This window comes from Mastigoproctus giganteus, chromosome 3, assembly GCF_048544385.1.
Source record: "Mastigoproctus giganteus isolate SK-2022 chromosome 3, ASM4854438v1, whole genome shotgun sequence".
Taxonomy (NCBI): domain Eukaryota; kingdom Metazoa; phylum Arthropoda; class Arachnida; order Uropygi; family Thelyphonidae; genus Mastigoproctus; species Mastigoproctus giganteus.
The window spans coordinates 219,819,805-219,842,690 of record NC_143577.1 but is presented as its reverse complement, the minus strand read 5'-3'; the positions used below and the strand labels follow the sequence as shown (position 1 = coordinate 219,842,690).

The following is a 22,886-nucleotide window of genomic DNA, read 5'->3' as shown; positions in this document are numbered from 1 at the left end:
GGGGTGGATGGGATCTATCCAGTTATATTAAAGGAGGCAGCAAAGAAAGTAAGCAAACCCCTAGCCATAATTATGAGAGCTTCTTTGGACTCAGGGGAGGTACCCATCTGGAGATGTGCAAAGGTAACCCCAATTCACAAAGGAGGATCAAAGGCTGACACAAGTAATTATAGACCTGTTAGTTTAACTTCTGTTCCAGGTAAATTAATGGAGGCACTGGTTAAAGAAGCACTGCAGGATCATCTAGACAAGAATTCAGTTATAGCTCAGACGCAGCATGGTTTTGTTAAGGGCAGGTCTTGCCTGACCAATTTGATTGGATACTATGATGTAGTCACAAAAGAACTGGATGCAGGGAATAACTTTGATATCATATATTTGGATCTTAGAAAGGCTTTTGATACTGTTGCACATGGAAGACTGCTGCACAAATTGGAGCAGTGTGGCATTGGAGGCAAATTGCTGCTATGGATAAGGGGATGGTTGAGTGGCAGAAGACAGAGAGTGGTAATCAATGGACACTGCTCAACGTGGACTAATGTTATTAGTGGAGTTCCTCAGGGTTCAGTGTTGGGTCCGTTGTTGTTTTTGGTGTTTATGAATGATATTGATGATGGGATATCAAGTTTAATGTCCAAGTTTGCAGATGATACAAAGGTTGGCAGGGTTGTTAAGGACACTACTGACGCTATGCTGCTGCAACAGGATCTGGAAAGGTTGAACAGATGGGCTGAGAGGTGGCAAATGAAGTTTAACATTGACAAATGTAAAGTACTATATATGGGAAACAGTAACCCCAGAGTAACGTATCAACTCTGCGGTACTACACTGACAGTGGTGGAGAATGAAAAGGACCTGGGGGTAATTGTGCAGGCAGATATGAAGTTCTCTGAGCAGTGCAGACGAGCTGCAAGAGTAACTCATGGTGTCTTGTCAATGATATACAGGAATTTTTCTAGCAGGGATAAGGAGGTGATTATTCCCTTGTATAAGGCAATGGTTAGGCCACATCTTGAGTACTGTATACAGGTCTGGAGGCCTCATTTCAAGAAGGATGTAGAGATGCTGGAACGGGTACAGAGAAGGGCAACAAGATTAGTGAATGGAACAAAGGGTTGCTCTTACGAAGAAAGGCTTAAGTTTTGCAAATTACAGAGTCTGGAGACTAGGCACTGACGAGGTGATCTGATAGAGGTGTATAAGGCTTTGAATGGTTTGAGCATGCTCAATACCAATGGGATTCTTCATCTTGCTCAGAATAATCACCTCAGAGGGCATAAATTCAAATTGAGGAAGGATGGATGTCGGATAGATGTGCGGAAATTTGCCTTTGGCCAGCGGGTGGTTGGTTGGTGGAACCGACTTCCATCACTTGTTGTTGAAGTTGATAGCCTAAACAAATTTAAAGCTCAACTGGACAGGTATTTCGAACGAACGGAGGGGTGAAATGGGAGTGGTGTGTGTTTTTTTTTTTTTTTTTTTTTTGGCTGATGCTGAATAAGCTTGCTTTCTTGCATCATATGCCTCTACTAATGCTAATGCTAATAGTGATGTTTGAGAAAATCTTAAAAAATGCTTGTTATAGTGGATTATTGCTATAGTCAATTTAAAGATTAAAATTGCACAATTGTCATATAAAGCAAAACAGATTAAGAAAATCTGTTATGCTTTATTTGGCATGTCAGATTTTTACTGTATATGGTTTTGATGATGAATAGACATACCTGAAAATATTGAGTTAGTTAGAACTTCTCATAGAAGAAAAAATGTGCTTATTAATGAGCTAAGGGGAGCATTATTAGTGCTTGATGGATGAATTAGGTTAGAAGGATCAAGTACATACACTGAAAGCATTTAGAGTACGACCTATACATTATCATAACTTCATTCTTATGTTCATTAGGGATGGGAAATAAAGCCAGATACAAGGACAACCTAATCAAAGTCATCTCACAAAATTGAAAAAATAACAGATATGATATATATATTTTTAAAAGATCCTGCATTAGGTATGTGTGGCCATTTGAATATTGATGTCTGTAGTTCTGCTAATGAATGAAGATTGTGGATTAGCAAATGGCTATTATTGTGGCTTGCAGTGAAACACTGGTCAGCTTATAGTTGCTGATACACTGCTGGCAATACTTTTAAGCAAGGGGGAGCTTCTGCATCTCCAAAAGTAAACTGATTTCCATTGGTGGGAAAGAGGGACTGAATTTTGATGTTAAGAGGAGAGATTGTTTCTATAGGGATGGGATACACTTAAGTAGAAAGGGTACAAGAATATTTGCTGATGTTATCGAGGCAGTGTTAGGTGGGTTGGAAAACTGCTAGCTTGTGAGGATTCAAAGACTAATAGATTAACAGCAGCCACAGGGCAGAGGTGAAAGTGATTCTTGCACTGCTTCAATTGGAATTGGAAAAAAAATGCATGGGAGGCACATGAATTATCACAAGATACAGATGCCTATGGTAGATATAAGATAGTCTGTAATCAAGTCACAAAGGAGGTTAGACAAGCAAAGGCAGATTATGAGAAAAATCTTTGGCAAAGGATGCAAAGAAAAACAGTAAAGACTTTACTTATATGAACTCTAGAAGGAAGGAGATGAATCAGATCAGTCCACTTAATATCAGTGGTGGATTGTTGATGATTCTGCTAAGGTAGCTGACAAACTGAATGCGTATTTTGCATCTACATTTACATATGAAATATTCTGTAGGGAAGTGGAGGACAGAAGCTTGTTAAGCTCTAACAGGGAACTACATAATTTTGTCATAACTGAGAGTAAAGTGGAGGAGAAATTGTTGAAGTTAAGCATAAGGAAGGCACCTGGAGTGGATAGGATCTATCCAGTTATATTAAAGGAGGCAGCAAAGGAAGTAAGCAGGCCCTTAGCCATGATTATAAGGGCATCCTTGGACTCAGGGGGAGATCCCCATGGACTGGAGATGTGCAAATGTGTTCCCAATTCACAAAGGGGGGATTGAAAGGTGATACGAGTAATTGGAGACCTGTTAGTTTAACTTCTGTTCTGGGGGAAATATTGGAGTCACTGGTTAAAGAAGCACTGCAGGATCATCTAGACAAGAGTGCATGGGTTTGTTTAGGGGAAGTCTTGTCTGACCAATTTGATTGGATACTACGATGTGGTCACAAAGGAACTGGATGCAAAAAATTATTTTGATATCATATACTTGGATTTTAGGAAAGCTTTTGATACTGTTGCACATGGAAGACTACTCTGCAAGTTGGAGCAGTATGCCAGTAAGGGCAAGTTGCTGCTATGGATAAAGGGATGGTTGAGTGGGAGAAGACAGAAAATGATAATCACTGAACGCTGCTCTTTGTGGACTATTATTATTAGCGGAGTCCTCCATGGGTCGGTGTTGGGCCCATTTTCTTTGTTTATCAGTGTATTGATGAAGGTATATCAGACTTAATGTCCAAGTTTGCAGACGATATGAAGGTTGGTAGAGTTGTTAATGACAGTAAGAATGGCATACTACTGCAACAGGATCTAGAAAAGTTGAGCAGATGGGCTGAGAGGTTGCAACTGAAGTTTAACATTGACAAATGCAAAGTAGTACTGCATATGGTTAGCAGTAACTCTACAGTAACATACCAACTGGGCAGTACTATACTCAGGGCAGTGGAGAATGAAAAAGATCTGGGGGTAATTGTGCAGCCAGATGTGAAATTTTTTGAGCAGAATTGCTGACAGGCTTCAGTTGTAGCGCTTGTCAATAATATATAGGAATTTTGTTAGCAGGGATAAGGAGGTGATTATCCCCTTGTATAAAATAAAAATAAAGTGTATGAAATAAAGCAGTGGTCAGGTCACACCCTGAGTACTGCATACAGGTCTGGAGGCCTCATTTTAAGAAAGATGTAGATTTGCTTGAGCATGTTTTTTTTTTTTTATGAAACCCCCAAACACGAAACGTATCAAAACCTATAGTACTGTACTTAGTACCATGCATGGGTTCAAGGAGAAGTATGGGGGGGAGGGGGATGCCTGAATCTTTGACAGAGAAGGCCAACAAGTTTGGTGAGGGGAATGAAGAAAGGCCTTTTACCAATAAAGGCTTTAAGTTCTGCAAATTGCAATGTCTGGAGACTAGGCACCTGCGAGGTGCATAAGGCCTTGAATGGTTTGAGCAAGCTGAATGGTGATGGAATTCTTGCTTTTGCTGAGATTCTGTACCTGAGGGGGCATAAATTCAAATTGAGGAAAGATAGTTGTAGAATAGATATGCAGAAATTTGCCTTTAGTCAGCGGGTTGATTGCTGGAACAAACTTCCATCTGTTGTTGTGGAAGTTGAGAGCTTGAATAAATTCACCATTGAACTAGACTAGACTAGACTTTTGTCTAGTTGAACTAGACAGACTTTTGCCTAGTACAGGGGCGGCCAACTTAATTTGTGATGCGATCTACTTTTTTTCTTCAAAATGTGCCGTGATCTACCATCTCAAGAATTTCATTGCACATGGTTTAAAAAGTTAATCAACACATATTGAAAAATGTTGTTTATAAATTTTAAAATTTAATACAATTCAGAATTCTTATTTTAAATTTATACGTATTTCAATTTTTAATTTATGTGAAGTTTGTGTCTTCATGTTATCTGCCAAGCTGTCAAAATTGGAGATATACTGCGATAAGGCCAACCGTAAAGAATCTTCTATATGCAAGTCTGTAAGAGTAGAGCGATTCTTCGTCTTTGTTTGTTTCAAATACAAAATGGCCAATCCACATAGATATGTGGAACCAAAACAGGAATTTAAAAGTTCACTGCATTTTTTTTTTTATATTTGGGTAATTTTCTCAGCAAACATATTTCCAAAAGTCTTTTTTGGATGAGCTGGCTTTTAGGAAGATATCATTTCACAATGTAATAATTTCATTTTCAAGTAATATTTGGAGCAGTATGCCAAAAATCTCAGCGATTTTTCTGCAATTTGTTTCATATCTATCATCATCAGCCATTTTCAATCCACTGCAGGATGAAGGCCTCTCCAGCAACTTTCCAGTTCCTTCTGTTTTGAGCACTGGCCATCCATTTACTACCCACAAACTCATGAATTTCATCTATCCATCTCTGCCTTTGTCTTTCAGGTTTTATTCTAGCTCCTCTTGGGTACCATTCTGTTATTTTCTTAGTCCATCTGTCATCATGTCTTCGAGCTATGTATCCTGCTCAAGACCATTTTGGTTCTTTAGTTTTGATAAGAATGTCATTTACTTGAGTTTGCTGCCTAATCCATGTTTCTCTTCTTATCTAACAGTCTGATTCCCAATATACAGTGAAACTTCTCCTAATGGGCACCTCTCTTTAACGGACATCTCTGTACAACGGACATTTTCAAATTCCCCAACTCACCTCTATTGGTTTTAACGTGTTTGCAGCTTCTGTCTAGCGGACATTCTCTGTAACGGACGCGGACAGGCAATCTGCACTGTTTCGTTTAGATTAGCACTTAATTTGATCTCCTCATAACGGACTGTGGAAGAGCTCACGGCCCTTTTTCTAGGAACTTTTCTTCCACATATAGCCTCAATCGTGTGTTTATTTTCTATTTCCGATACTCTGAATTTTATTAAGGTTTACGTCGCGGTTCTAAACCCTTTTTCAAGAATTTTAAGGCACGTGTAAAACTTCTGATGAATTCGGTGTGTGCAGGGGCGGGGGGGATTTGGTCGGCCTTTCGTCTTTTGAGTTTCAGTTTTCAGTTTTGTTCAGTGTCGTGTGAAGAGCACGATGTCTTCTCGTAAACATTTAACTTTAAAAGATAAAGTCAAACTCATTAATGCATATGATCTGCAAAAAAATAGTGTTCGCAATCTCGCTGCAAAATTCAAAATCAGGAAGACGCAGGTAAGCGACATCCTAAAGAAAAAAAATGAACTGCTCAAACAATTTTGGCAACACAGAAATGATCAGGTTCAAAAATCATTCCCGAAAACTGTTGGACTTCAAATTGACAATGTTACGTATAAGTGGTTTTGTCGTGCACGTGCTAAAAAAATTCCCATTAATGGGCCTATTATTAGGGAAAAGGCTTTGGAGGTTCTGAAATCTATGGGAGTAAATGAGTTCAAAGCTTCTGTGGGATGGCTAGACAAGTTCAAAACTCGGCATAAAATTTCTTGGAAAACCGTAAGTGGTGAAGGTGGATCTGTTGATACTGGGGTTGTAACAGAGTGGACCGTCAAATTGGAAGATTTATGTCGTGATTTTGAAGCTAAGGATATTTACAACTGTGACGAAACAGGGTTGTTTTTTAAAGCTCTTCCTGAAAAAACAATGAGTCTAAAAAACGAAACGTGCCAGGGCGGAAAAATTTCTAAGGAACGCTTGACTGTACTGTTGTGTACAAATATGCTGGGAGACTTTGAACAACCTCTTGTTATAGGAAAACCACAAAATCCTCGTTGTTTCAAGGGCATAAAGTTGAATCTTTTGAATGTTGACTGAAAGTATAATAAAAAAGCGTGGATGACATGAGATATCATGAGCGAATGGATAAGTCACTTTAACCAAAACATGATTCGTCAAAACAGAAAAATTATTCTTTTCATGGATAATGCTGCATCTCACCTGCACATTGAATTGTCCAACATTCAAATCGTTTGTCTGCCACCAAACACATCTGCAGAGTGTCAGCCCTTGGATCAAGGGATAATAAAAAATTTTAAACTTCACTACAGAAAACGTGTTTTAAGACATCTCATTGCAAACATGAACGATATAACATGTGCGAGTGACCTTGCAAAGAAAATCAGCATCCTAGATGCGATTCAATGGATTTCCTCTTCAGTAAACGCAATTAGAAAACAAACTGTTGTGAACTGTTTTGTAAAGTCTGGCTTCTCAAACGCAAAAATTGAAGTTGTGAACAGCAATGTGGAAAACCAAGAACAAGAACTTCAACATCTATTGATAATGTACGATATTTCCGCTACAAGTGACTCTGGCTACAAAGATATAGACTCGAACCTCGCTACAGAAGATGGTGCTATAGATATCAACGACATTATCATCGATATTTTTCAAGAAGTTCCTCACGAGGATGAAGAAATGGAAGGAGGTCATTCTGTCGAAGAACATATTAACGACGAACCACCGATGAAAATAGAAGAAGCGCTCATACAAATCAATCGTTTAAAAATGTTTTTCGCCGCTGAAGAAGATACTGAAGGACTTTCGATGGTTTCTTCACTCCAAACAAATGTTGAAAACAAAATTATCAGCCGGAAGAAGGTGCAGAAGAAAATAAGTGATTACTGTATGTATTTTTCTTAAGATAAAGTCATAATATGCATAGCACAATTGTATGTATATTATTTACAAAAATATTGTTCAAAATCTGTATATATTTTAATTTAATTTTACATTTAAACGTTAACGATTTTTTTTTCTTTTTTTTTTTTCTCCCTCAGACTTGTTAGCGGACACTTCTCTCTAACGGACAAATTTTCGTTCCCCGTGGCTGTCCGTTAAAGGGAAGTTTCACTGTAATTCGTTCCATTTTTCGCTGTGTAGTTTTCAGCTTCTCTTCCATTCTTTTGGTGAGTGCCCAAGTTTCACTTCCATAAGTCATGGTGGGGAGTATACATTGGTTCATTATTTTACACTTCAGACAAACTGGGACATTGCTCTTCAGTATGTGACTATATTTCCTGAATGTTATCCATCCAAAATTTATTCTTCTCTTGACTTCCAGCCATTTATCATTATTACAGCTAATAACTTGTCCCAGATAAGTATATGACTCCACCTTTTCAATTACTGCTTGTTCAATCATTATTTCCCTTTCTGTGGCATACGTGTTCATCATTACGTTTGTTTTAGCCATATTCATCTTTAGTCCAAAATCCTTACTAACTGTGCATAACTGATTAAGATTTTCCTCTAATTCTTTGGGATCGTGGCTTATGACCACAATGTCATCTGCAAATTGTAAATGGTTTAGGTATTCTCCATTCACATTGACTCTCTTCTGCGACCAGTCTAATCTTCTGAAAGCTTCCTCAAGGGCAGCAGTAAACAGCTTCGGAGATATTGTGTCTCCTTGTCGAACTCCTTTCTCGATTTTAAATTTCCTGTCTTTCATATCTAAGTCAACATTAAATGAATAAGAAATATATTGAACAATGTCAATTGTTTTAAAATCACCGAATCTGGTTTTAATATCATCCACAACTTTCTCAATTTCAGAAACCTATTTCTCACTATTACATTCAAAAACAGGATATTTTTGCAAACTATCTTGCATATTTGCAAAATGATCAAATTCTTTTTCTTTTAGATCCTTAGCCACTGCCAAAAATTGATATTTATATGCATAAATACTATTAATCACGTCACCCACATTTTATTTTTTTCTCGTAATTCCAAATTCAGATTTCTTAATTTACTGGTAAAATCTGCCAAAAAAAAAAAAAAATTGCAGATTACAAAACCACTCCCTATCTTGCAGCTGCTGATAATCATTTCCCTTTTGATCAACAAATTTTTTAATTTCATTCAGCAAATTTCGAAATCTCTGTATAAACTTACTCCGACTCAGCCACCTCACATCTGTGTGTAATATCAGATCTGGTTTATTTTCATTGAGTTGCATTTTGAAAAGTCTCCTTTGAAGAGATTGTCCTCTGATGGAATTTGCACTTTTGAAAGCTATGTCAATAACACTTTTAGTATTTAATCTTTTTCTGGCTAACACTTGTTAGTGGATGATTCAGTGGTAACTTAAAATATCTGGAAATTCATCATCCTTTTGGCACGATGTGATGAATCTGTTAAGATGCCCCCATTGTTGTTTTAACTCCATCCGTTGTAGTAGTAGTAGTAGTAGTAGTAGTACTACTACTACTACTACAACTACATTGTTATTGATATTGAGCTTAAATAGTGGTAATTTAATTTTTTTCAATAAAATTTTTGAATGCGTTAAATATATCAAGACCTCTAGTTCTTTCTTTTAACGAAATCCATACGAATAAAAACGAGCAATTGAGCTGTATCACTGACGTCTGTAGATTCATTAGCACCATTAGCAATATGAGCACGCAATTGTTCGCTCACATTTTTACTAATTTTGTCAATGCGTCGCATCACAGTATTTCGAGATAATTGCAGATCTTGAGCACTTTTAATTTCATTTTTGTTCTTAAAATTTTCAAAAAGAGAATCTGTTATTTCTAAAAATGCATCTTTGATGAATTGATCATCAGAAAATGGTTTGTATTTTTTTCAAGAAGATGACTTACTTTAAATGATGCTACAGTTACTGCTTTAGATTGTAACTTAGAAGAAATTTTGTTGTGCTAATAATCTGGATTTCAGTTCTAATTTATTTTGTCAGAAAATCTGATTGGCATTTATCACGAAGTGCATTTCTAAATTTCCTTGTTTGGGTATAGCCACGGAAGCATTGCAAATCAAACAACATTTTTCTTTTATCATTACAAAAAAAGTATTCTAGTTCCCACTCTTGATGAAAATGATACGTTTTACTCTTTTTCCTAGTATTCATTTTAAATCAAATTAATGTAGTAGTAGTAGTAGTGGCATGTAATGCAAGAAAGCAAGTGTATGAGCTTATGCAGCATCAGCCAAAAAAAAAAAAAAAAAAAAAATCACACCATTCCCTCCAAATGCCTATCCAGTTTCTCCTTAAATTTATTTAACCTATCAACTTCCACAACGATAGATGGAAGTTTGTTCCAGCAATTAACCACCCGCTGGCTAAAGGCAAATTTCCGCACATCTATTCTACATCTGTCTTTTCTTAATTTGAATTTATGCCCCCTTAGGTTCGTAATCTGAACAAGTGGAAGAATCCCATCAGAATTCAGCATGCTCAACCCATTCAAGGCCTTATACACCTCAGTCAGATCACCGCACAGGTGCCTAGTCTCCAGCTGCTACAATTTGCAGAACTTAAGCCTCTCTTGGTAAGAGGATCCCTTCATTCCCCTCAACAATCTTGTTGCCCTTTTCTGTACACACTCAAACAAATCTGCATCCTTCCTAAAATGAGGCCTCCAGACCTGTACGCAGTACTCAAGGCGTGGCCTGACCATTTCCTTATACAGAGGGACAATCACCTCCTTTTTCCTGCTAGCAAAATTCCTATATATCATTGACAAAACCCTGTGACCTGCCCTGGCAGCCTGTCTGCATTGCTCAGAAAACTTCATATCTGCCTGCACAATTACTCCCAGGTCTTTTTCATTTTCTACCACCTTAAGTGTAGTACCACACAGTTGGTACATTTCTCTGGGGTTACTTCTACCCATATGTAGTACTTTGCATTTGTCAAGGTTAAACTTCAGTTGCCACTTCTTAGCCCATCTGCCCAAATTATCTAGATCTTGTTGCAGTAGCACACTGCCATTACTGTCATTAACAACCCTGCTAACCTTTGTATCATCTGCAGCAAACTTCAACACTAAGCCTGATATACCTTCATCAATATCATTGATAAATATACAAAACAACACTGGACTCAACACCGAACCCTGTGGGACTCCACTAATAACATTAGTCCACGAAGAGCAGCATCCATTAATTACCACCCTCTGTCTTCTCCCACTCAACCATCCTTTTATCCATTGTAGCAACTTACCCTTAATACCTTGTACAATAGTCTTCCATGCGCAACAGTGTCAAAAGCTTTCCTGAAATCCAAATATATGATATCAAAATTATTTTTTGCATCCAGTTCCTTTGTAACCACATCAAATATATAATAAGTACTGTCCAGTTATTAATATTAAGTAACCTAAATAAGAATTCGACACACACTATCCTCTCCACAACAAACTGCATGAATTTTCACTAGACAAGCCTAGCGGCTGCATGGCGACAAGAGTAGTCACGTGGTTCAACGGATTTGTAATAATCGTATGCAGTGGGGTGCTTAATAATAATAAAACATTTAGATTTTGACTAATCTATTTATTATTATTATTAGCCATATGGTGCAAGAAAGCCTGAGGCTTCTGCTGCAACAGGCAAAAAAGAAAAACTTTCTGAATTACCCTGAGAGAGAAAATAAGAGTCAGAAGTAGAAGGGAATCACCAAGATAGAGAAGAATGATGATATCCAGCTCAGGATCATGGTGTGCCAAGCCCGTACTCATTAGATGTTAGCCCCTGGGGATCTTTTTTTATATATATTTAAAATTCATCATGATCGATTGACTGATAGATCGCGATCGACTTGTTGGCCACCCCTGGTCTAGTATATCAACAGATAATCTTTATTTATGGAAAACTAACTACTAACAGTATTGCTGAAACCTTTAGCCTTTACAACAGCCTCCAGACTATGTGGAACACTCCACCAATTTTTTGTAAATGTCCTCTGATATTTTCTACCATTTAGCCTTCAAAATGGCTACCAGTTTAGCCATTTTCTGTGCAGTCTCTCCTCACACGTGCGAAATGATGTGATTTATCATATAAAAAAGCCAGTTCAGGTTTTCAACACATCCTCAAACCAATCTGTTACAACATGAGCAGTAATGATACGGAGTGTTGTTTTGCTGACAGGGGTATGGGCTTTCTCTGATGTGCTGCCACAATGTAGGTAATGCATTACCTATGTTGTGGTGTTTAGATAGACCTCAGCATTTATCATTTTGTCCTAAACAACCAGTGGTCCCAATCTGTCACGCTGCCTCCGCCAAACTTTATTGTTGGAATGATATGGTCTGTCAGATATATTTCTCTAGGCATCCACCACACCAGGCATGACAATCAGAGAATAAAATATATAGAGGGAAAAAAAATAAAAAATAGTATACAAGAGGTGAGTAATCAACATCATACAGGTGTAATTAAAATGAGTGGCTAATATTAAAGAATGTAAAACTATACAGTTTTAATAAGTTATATTGTTTTATTAAGAGTTTTATAAAGTAATTAATATCTTAATTAATAATATCTTAGTAATTAATTGATAAGGAGATAACTATATTTACTTTTCATTTCTATTAATGAGAGAAAAAGAAAAAAAAATTAATTTAATTTAAGAAAATAGATTGAATGCACCTAAAATGTAATGTAATATGTACATTAACTAGCTTGTTTATAACATTTTTCTTTTTTTCTTACTGCCTTTTTAACTTCTTGGGTCCTCCATGGATATTCTGAATTTCATATCTTTACGGATCATAGTTTAAATGATAAAGTTCATTTAAATTTTTGTCATCTTGCATCTAAAGTCTTGTTAGCTTATGAACATATAACTTTTAAGGAAGAGCATTAATTAGCATTAGCAATGGCAAATGATGCAAGAAAGCAAGCTTATACAGCATCTGCCAAAATAAAAGCAAAGAAAAAGACACCTCCCATTTCACCAGTTCATTCCCTCCAATAGTTTGTCTAGTTCTTCCTTGAATTTATTTAAATTATCAACTTCCACATATTTAAACTAGACTTCTGCAACAACTGATGGACATTTGTTCCAACAATCAACTACCCATTGGCTAAAGGCAAACTTCTGCACATCTGTTCTGCAACTTGAATTTGTTTCCCCTCATCTGTGTGGTCTTAGCAAGAGGAAGCATCCCATCAGCATTGAGCTTGTTCAATCCATTCAAAGCCTTAAAGTAAGCATCAGCCAAAAAAAATTAATAATAATAATAATAAATCCTTTGTCACTTGTCCATCCCCCCCAATAATTTGTCTAGTTCTTCCTTGAATTTATTGAAACTAACCATTTCCACAACAAAAGATGGAAGTTTATTCCAACTGTTAACCACCTGTTGGCTGATGGCAAACTTCAGCACTGCTAAACGTATGGTGAACTGTTTTTTTTTTTCTTTCAGTTTAAGCAACTAGTGTAAAAAAAAAAAGTTCTATAGGTAGTAAATCAGTATTCTAAGTAACAAAACTTTATCATTGAATTAGAAAATGTTCTTATTTTGCTTTTCCAGATATGCAATTTTTGACACCCCAGGACAAATAGAAGTATTTACATGGTCTGCATCAGGATCCATCATTACAGAAGCTCTGGTTAGTACAGTTTCTGTGTCATGACCTCAGCAGAGTTGAATAATAGTTTTATACCTTAATTGATGTGTTATAGTGTGAATTATGTAATAAAAAAAAGTTCCAAGACAGTCTTAAAAAATGTTTTCATTTATTAGTTATTCTGTCCCCTCACCTGTGAATTGGCCCCCCTTGAAACTTGATGCAGCAAACCAGTCATTCTGTCACTGTTTAAAGCAATTTATGGATTTTAGAAATCTCACAGTATCTTTACCCTTTCAGTGCACATTTTAATTTTAAGAAAAAGAAATCATGGAATGCTAGATCTGATAAAACTTGAATAGTACTGAGGATTATAATCTTATAATCTTCGGTACTATGATTATACCAAATTTATGAGGATGCCAGTGCCTTTAAGGTATATTCTTCTTGCATGATGGAATACTGCCACATATCACTCAACCAGATTCTACTCCTCTGTGTGAAATATTTGTGCCTGATAAAATAATTTTTAGGAATTTTTTTTCAACGCTTGGCCTCTGCACTTGCCAGACTTTTGCAGATTTTTGATTATGGAGGAATTTGAAAAACTGTGTATTAAACTCAGAAGTGCATAAACAGTTGATGCATTCATGTGAAAAAAGCACACTCATCACATTACTGAGAAAAATACCTTGTCTAGATGATCCTGCAATGCTTCTTTAACCAGTGACTCCATTATTTTCCCCAGAACACAAGTTAAACTAACAGGTCAATAGTTACTTGTGTCATCTTTTGATGAACCCCCTTTGTGAATTGGGGATATATTTGCACATCTCCAGTCCATAGGGACCTTCCCCTGAGTCCAAGGAAGCTCTTGTAATTATGGCTAAGGGTTTTCTTACCTCCTTTTCTGCCTCTTTTAATGTAACTGGAGAGATCCCATCCACCCCAGTTGCCTATTTTACATTTAACTTGAACAATTTCTCCTCCACTTTGCTCTTAGTTATTACAAAATCACTTAGCTCCCTGTTAGAGTTTGATAAACTCTGGCATTCTCCTCCTTGAATTACTCCTCATGTGAGAATGTAGATGCAAAATACACATTCAGTTTATTAGCTTCCCGAGCATGATCATTAATAGTCAAACCATCTATGTTAAGTGGACCAATCTGATTCATCCCTTTTCTTCTAGAGTTTATATAAGTAAAGAACTCTTTGCTGTTTTCCTTTGCTAAAGATTTCTTGTAATCTACCTTTGCCCGCCTAACCTCCTTTGTGACTTGATTACAGACTATCTTATATCTGCCATAGCCTTCTGTGTCGCCTGATAATTTATATGCATCCCATGCATTTTTCTTCTCTGCCATGAGCCTCATCAATTCGTCTGACATCCATTTAGGCCTAAACCTTGAACAGTATTTCTTAGTTGGTATGAAAAGCCTAGTAGGCTCCAAAATTAAGTTCCCGAAGGCTTCCCATTTAGAATTTGCCATTGGTAACATCATCAGTTGATCCCACTGTAAGTATACAGTATACCAAAGAACAATTTTGGTATACTGTGTAATGACAATTTCTGTTAACAATAACCATGTTTTGTATTACATTAAAACCATGGCTGTCTGGTGGTGGAAACTGTTATTTTTGTTTCTCGGAAAACTCAATTAAATTTTATTCCTAACTGTAAAAAGTTTTTTTCTATGAAGCTTCATTTTACAGTTTTAATTTATTTTTATAAATAGCTAAGGACTTTATTATCACTCTGTACATAGCTACAGTCTACATTATGTGATTTTTTTTTTTTTTCAGGCCTCAATTTTTCCCACTGTGGTGATATATGTAATGGACACAGCACGCAGTGTGAATCCTGTGACTTTTATGTCTAATATGCTCTATGCATGCAGTATTTTATACAAGACTAAATTGCCATTTGTTGTGGTGATGAATAAGGTATAATTTCTATTGAATCTTAAATTTTTTTACCATTTAAAAAGTTTATAGTGATACTTAAAAATATATGAAACTTGATTAAATAAATACACATAACTTGTCTAGGTGATAAAATTTCTAGGTGTTTGCCTTTGGCATTCTGTCCAAGTTTTTCTCTGATTCCATTAAATTGATGCATGAAGTTTAATACAAAATATATTAAATATGCTTTCTTGGTCAGTGGTAGTTATTTATTTTATAATCTGAAGTCTTCTTTTTAGAATTAAGCTAACTGATTATTTTAATTATGAATTGCATTTATTTTCAATTTATGGTTTGAAAATGATCACATGTTACTAAATTGGTAGCACATCCACACTTGCCTGCTGACAGCAGAGTTGTTTGATTGTTGCTGCTGTGATAGAAAAGTCCCTCTGGATTACACCAGTTTTTCTCTTACAAAAACTAGTGCATTCTTCGAGTGGCATTATGCGTAGGTAAACTGTGTTGTTTGAAGATAATAATAAAGCACTCAAAGCCTACATTGGTATTATTATGTTTATTTCCAAATTGGAAATATGTACATAATGAAGTGAAATGTTTCATGGTATTTTCTTACCACTTCTTTAGTGACTGCAAAGACAGTAACTAAAGGCTATTATAAAATAGAAGAGCCCTGTGGTTCAATAACTAAGAAATAAATTCAGTTCGTCCAGTAAAAGCAGTAGCTATATATATTTAATGACAATAGCTAAATACATAATGACAGTAGCTAACTATATTAATGACAGTAGCTAACTATATTAATGACAGCAGCTTTCGAGATAATGAATCTCTTCATCAGCTGAGAAGTACATACATACATACATGAATTTATAAATATAAATGTAACATAAAAAACATTAGGACTGAAATGAGAAGTGCTTGCTCATGTTGAGTGTAAGAGCACTTACGTAGATACACGAATGCTGAATCACTTACTACGTAGAATTAGGTGATTGTTGTTGGTACAGGGTGCGTATATGGGCTGACTTCCAGCATTTGTCATGTTGTAACACTACAGACTCCAAAATTGGGTGTAGTCGGACACCTCTATTGCGGTTTCAAACATCACAACTATATATGTATAGTGATTCTAACCACAGACAGTGATAATAGTGATGGGATTGGGCAACCACCTCACCATCACGACTGGGTTTGAGGTCCGACTGGGACCAAGAATGCTCTGCGACTGCAGAGTGTGTAGATTCGCCTTGACGAATGGCCCTATCATGTTCCGTGAGGCAGTCCTGGAGCTTCCTGTAGCTTTCCCCCATATAGCAATTGCCACAATCATGGCATGTGATCCAGTATATAGTATCACTATGTAAAAGAGGAAGAACGGATGTTTTCAGCCTCTAGATAAGAGATCGCAAACTGAGAAGTGCCTGCAACGTCTCTACCAGGAAGTTGCAGGCACTTTATACAGTACCAGTGTAATATCTTAGAAATGCGATCCAAAGCACCTGGGTAATATGGGATATAAGCAGTAGGTGTAGTCTTGTTGCTATTGGGGGCAGGTCTCGGACATGCAGTAAGCTCTCGGGCTCATAGAGCGCATCTGTCCAAGACATGGGTATGGTAGCCACAGTTGGTGAGGTCAGCTCTTACCTTAGAAACTTCAATGTGCCTGGTTTCCATGAAGCTGGAATGGCTCCAAGTTCAAGAGAGTAGTGTGCACGCAGTGCTGTACAGGTGGCAGGGGACATGCACTGACCTGAAGTTTGTGAATTGACCACAACACATGGGCTTTCGGTATAACAAAGTTTCCAAATGTGAGCCCACATGCCTCACTAAAACATCCGGGAAAGAAAGAGTCTTGTTCAACTCTAATTCTAATTTAAACTGGATGAAGGAGGATAGAGAGTTGAGGGGTTGTAGTAGCTGTGTTGCTGAACCTCGGGGGATAATGGTGACGTTGTCATTGACATACTGGCACCAGAGGGTGACTGTACCTTCAGGTTCAGAAATATGCGATCCTCCAACTCCTCAATCCTGATGTTAGCAACAATGGAGCCGATAGTGGTGCCCATAGCCATTCTGTGTATTTGTCTGTAGAGAGAGTCACCAAACATGACAACACTGCTGGTCAAGCACTAATCAAGGGCTTGTAGATATAGATCTTCTGTAGATAGAGATATTCTGTATGGTAAGCTGGTGTCATTCTCCAAACGTTGCCTGGCACATACAACACCCTGTTGAACAGGTATTCAAGTAAATAAATGATGTTAAAAGATGCCATGATCTTTTCTTCAAGAACTGTGAGGTGCTTGATGAGGCTTAGGAATTCCTTGCTGTTCGAGATGGTGTGACTGGTATTTCCTACTAGAGGTGTTAGAAAATTGCAACAAGAGACACTGGGCCTAAGAGGGATGCCTGTCTTGTGCACTTTTGGTAGGCCATAGAACTGTGGGAGCTGGCAGCCCGTGGCATGCAATTGCCAACGTGTGTACTTGAAAATCTTCTCAGACTTGAATGAACCCATGATTGACCAACTTATTCACTTTTGACTCTAATCATCCCAAGTTGCTGATGGGAGGGTCCTCCACCAGTTCATAGACGTTAAGATCAAATAGAAGGGAGAGAGCCTTACTTAGATATTTGGGATGATCCATCACAACCGTACGATGTCCCTTGTTAGCCAGACAAGTGAAGATGGTATTGTCGTTTCTGATAGAATTAATAAACAGATGTGCTCTACAAGCCTGAGAGCTTGCCGCACGTCCGAGACCCACCCTCAATAGGAACGAGACAATTCTATGTAGTGATTCAGCATTCGTGCATCTACGTACATGCTCTTTTACTCAACATGAGCATGCACTGCTCATTCCATTCCTAACATTTTTTTATGTTATATTTATATTTATATATTCATGTATGTATGTACTTCTCAGCCATTGAAGAGATTCATTATTTCGAAAACTACTGTCATTATTATACTTAGCTACGTTCGTTAAATATACTTAGCTATTGCTTTTATTGGATGAACTGAATTTATTTCTTAGTTATGGAACCCAGTGCCATAGGCCTCTTCTATTTTATTTGTTCTAACTATGGTCAACATACATACAGCATTACAGTGGAACTACAGAAATCCTTTATCTCGATAGCTCAAAACAAGCAATACTTACGCTTCACGCATCAATGCAAGTCACATCACATCATCCCTAAAGGCTTCCGCTACAAGGCACCCTTCAACTATGCCCGTATGAAGCGCACTTGTTTCAACTTTGGACTTCAAGCCTCAAAGTATGGATTGGTTGCCTACACCTAGAACAGCAGAGAGCCATTGTCAGTATGACTCTCTACAAGCTTACCCAGGAACTCAGAGGTTTGGTTTCTCTGTTAACATTCTCAAACCTAATTTACATCCTTTGTTCCCAGGCTATCCAAGTATCTGATACTTACTGCTTGGTGCCTCCGTAGCCAGGTGGGCAGGAGCACAGTGCGTAACACACACTTCTTGATTAGACCGGGGTTCAAGCCCGTGACCACCAAATACGGAGGATGCGGAAAGGTCAGGGAATGACCACCGCATATCCCCGGAGCAATATGGCCTTAGTTGCTAATGCTCCTAAAAATCACATAACTTACCGCTCACACCAGCAGGGTAAGTTCATTGGCCTACTCCGAGAGGGTCACTCTTCCAGAATCTGCACGGATCCCACAGCAGACAATGCTAATTTTGTCTTAAACCTCAGCAGCAGGCAGTTACCTACCGACCAGATCGAACTTCTCACTTTCAGTATGAAGTTTGCCGTTCTACTGCCTAGACCCCCAATCACGCAAATTGCCATGCGGGTAGAGGCATCTATGGTCCACCTCCATGAAGAGACTGCTAATTCCATCCGCTTCAAGACAGCTTCTGTTCTTCAGCTTGTGCACCCTACTAACCCTAACCTCAGTTGTCGCCAACATGCAGCACTTAATTCTATCAGAAACGACAATACCATCATCATTCTACCGGCTGACAGGGGACGCCATATGGTTGTGATGGATTGTCTCGAATATCTAAGTAAGGCTATCTCCCTTCTACTCAATCCTAATGTCTATGAATTGGTGGAGGACCCTCCCGTAATTGGGACGATTATAGTCAAAGGTGAATAAGTTGATCAATGATTGGTCAGGAAGGTTTCCAAGTCCACACGTTGGCATTGCGTGCCACAGACTGCCAGCTCCCACTGTTCTATGGCCTACCAAAAGTGCACTAGCCAGGCATCCCTCTTGGGCCCATTGTCTCTTGTTGCAATTCTACAACATACGAACTGTCAAAACATGACACCAGTTTGGTAACACACCTAGTAGGAAATACCAGTCACACCATCTCGAACAGTGAGGAATTCCTATGCCTCATCAAGCACCTCACAGTTCCTGAAGACAAGATCATGGCGTCCTTTGACATCTCTTTATTTACTTCCATACCTGTTCAACAGGCCATCGTAATGTACCAGGCAACTTTCAGAGAATGACACCAACTAACTGGACAGAACATCTCTATCTGCAGAAGATATCTGTACCGTCCTTGACCAGCAGTGTTGTCATGTTTGGTGACTCTCTCTCTACAGACAAATACACAAAACGGCTATGGGTACCCCCTGTCAGCTCTGTCGTTGCTAACATCACGATGGAGGAGTTGGCCGACCGGGCTAGCCGAGTGGGTAAAGTACCTGCCCGGCAACCCAAAGGTCGCGGGTTCGATTCCCGCCTCTGGCTTGGATCAAAGTACTGCAAAAACCTTGGGAGGTGCAATATGGCCACAGAAGCCGATGCGCCAACAACTACCAAATTAAAAAAAAAAAAAAAAATGGAGGAGTTGGAGGATTGCATATTTCTGAACTTGCTGGTACCGGTCACCCTCTGGTGCTGGTATGTCGATGACAGCTTCATCATCCCCCGAGGTTCAGAAACACAGCTACTACAACACCTCAACTCCCTATCCCCCTTCATCCAGTTCACATTCAAATTAGAGTCGAACAAGACCCTTTCTTTCCCGGATGTTAGTGAGGCACGTGGGCTCACATTTGGAAACTTGAAATACTGAAAGCCCATGTACTGTGGTCAATTCACAAATTTCAGTTCAGTGCATGTCCCCTGCCAGCTGTACAGCACTGCACGAACACTACTCTCTCTCTCTCGAGCTTGGAGCCATTCCAACTCTGTGGAAACCAAGGGCATCAAAGTTTCTAAGGTAAGCACTGACCGCACCAACTGTGGCTACCCTACCCATGTCTTGGACAGATGCATTTACAAACCCGAGAGCTTGCCGCACATCCAAGACCCGTCCCCAGTAGCAACGAGACAACGTCTACTGCTTATATCCCACATTACCTGGGCGCTTCGGATCTTACGTGGGTACCATATAAAGTGCCTGCAACTTCCTGGTAGAGGTTTGCGACCTCTTATCTCGAGGGTGAAAAACCCGTCCCTACCCTCTTTTACGTAGTAGTACTATATACCGGATCACATGCCAAAATTGTGGCAGCTACTGTGGGGGGGAAAGCTCCAGGACCACCTCATCGAACACGATAGGGTATTCGCCAAGGCAAATCTACACACTCTGCAGTCGCAGAGCATTTTTGGTCCCAGTTTCAGTTGGACCTCAATCCCAGTCACAATGGTGAGGTGATTGACCAATCCCATCACTACTATTGCCATCTGTGGTTAGAATCACTATACATATCCAGTTGTCGCAATGTTTTAAACTGCAATAGAGATGCATGACTACACCCAATTTTGGAGTCTGTAGTGTTACAACATGATAAATGCTGGCATTCAGCCCATATACACATATGGGCTGAATGCCAATCACCTAATTCTACGTATTAAGTGATTCAGCATTTGTGCATCTATGTATGCGCTCTTTCACTCAGTGTGAGCACGCACTGCTCATTCCATTCCTAACGTTTTTTATGTTACATTTATATTTATATATTCATGTATGTATGTTTGTTTGTTTGTTATTTGGTTTTTAGGAGCATTAGCAACTAAGGCCATATTGCTCCGGGAATATGCGGTGGTCATTCCCTTGACCTTTCCGCATCCTCCGTATTTAGTGGTGACGGGCTCGAACCCCGGTCTAATCAAGAAGCATGTACTACGCACTGCTGCTCCTTCCCACCTGGCTACGGAGGCGCCATGTATGTATGTACTTCTCATCTGATGAAGAGATTCATTATCTCGAAAGCTACTGTCATTAAATATACTTAGCTACTGCTTTTACTGGACAAACTGAATATCTTTCTTAGTAAGGGTTATTATTATGGAATCCTTAGTTTTTTAGTAGAATTAAAAGTTTTAGTAAATCAAACTTAGATCTAATTTGTTATTTATATAATAAATAACAATAATACGTAAACACTTACCAGATGTCTTTACAATATCACCATCACAAAAGATTACTTTGGTCACAAGAAGTTGTTGATTTGTTTATGAGAGTTGTTTGTTTGTTATTTGGTTTTTAGGAGCATTAGCAACTAAGGCCATATTGCTCCAGGATGTGTGGTGGTCATTCCCTGACCTTTCCGCATCCTCCGTATTTGGTGGTGACGAGCTCAAACCCCGGTCTAATCAAGAAGCGTGTGCTACGCACTGCTGCTCCTTCCCACCTGGCTACGGAGGTGCCTGTTTATGAGAGAAACATATATATATATATTGTGGTTTACTTAATATCATTAAATATGAATGAACTTAACAAAAAATATAACAACCTGTCATCCACCCGCCGGAAGTAGTGAAACAATGTAAGCTATACAGCAACATATATAACCAAAGGAATTGCAAATGACAAAGGAAATGCAGTAGTAGTTATAAATACTGAAGATTATAACAATAAAATTCTGTTCCTATTAGCAGGTGAAAGCATCTATAAAACCATCAACAGAGACCCTACCAATTCCCTAGCTGAAGAGATAAAAACAAAATTAAAACTCCTACTCGCACAGAATAAAATTAATGACACCACCTACAAACATCTTTTACCATCAAATCCTGAGCCTCCAATGTTGTTTGGAAATATCAAAGCACACAAACCTAACTTTTCCATCAAACCCATAATTAATTGTAGAAACCATCCAGGGCTAAATGTAGCCCAATAGCTTATAAAATCCATCACATTAGCCTTACCTACAAGCCCTAGAATGATAAAGAACTTTCAACATTTACTCAACCAGCTAAAAAAACAGTAACATCAGTAATGAAGATCTTCTATTCCTTTTATGTTGATAACAAGGTCACTAATTAGAAGAGACTAAGACCATCCTCCACCAACCTCTAGATATTTCAGACATTCTTGACTTAATAGGTTTGTCAATAGGAGAAGGTTACATCAGCTTCAAAATAGCCTATATAAACAAAATCAAGGTATAATTATGGGCAATTCACTCCCCCCCCCACTTCACTAGCAGAGATTTTTATGAATTCCTTTGAAAATAAGGTTGTAGAAAAAACTATCTTTAAATCAAAAGTATGGATTAATTATAGATGATGTCCCTACCATTTGGCCACATGGCATTGAGGAATCGAACAACTTTCATCTACATATCAGTATCCCACATCCATCATTCAAAATTGAATTAGAAGATAAAAACTACCATTTTTTGACCTACTACTAAGCAGAACCAACAACACTATTACAACATAAATTTATAGAAAATCTACCGACACTGGATCTATCATCCGTTTCTTATCCAATCAACCCTTAAACACGAAAATAGGTGCCCCAAAGGATTTCTTCCTAGGGGCTTACTGCCTGTGGAAAGGCTAGGCTCTCAAGGAGTAAATCCTCCACATAATACACATCTTCAGTAACTGTGGTTATCCACATAAACTCATATCAAAAACAATAAAAACCACAGTAGAAAAATTCTCCAACAGTCTTCTTGACGAGGATAAACAATTCATCACCATCCCCTATGCGCACTATCTATCAG

At 38.2% G+C, this 22,886-nt stretch overlaps 1 protein-coding gene across 1 annotated transcript in view; it reads left to right on the top strand.

The window, feature by feature from the left end:
• Nucleotides 1-22,886, top strand: part of LOC150088735 (GPN-loop GTPase 1) — a 121,033-nt gene that overhangs the window by 35,394 nt on the left and 62,753 nt on the right. Inside the window, exons 7-8 of the mRNA XM_090370888.1 lie at nucleotides 12,958-13,036; nucleotides 14,800-14,940. Of these exons, the coding sequence (XP_090227014.1) occupies nucleotides 12,958-13,036; nucleotides 14,800-14,940 (220 nt within the window). The remainder of the gene's footprint in view (nucleotides 1-12,957; nucleotides 13,037-14,799; nucleotides 14,941-22,886) is intronic.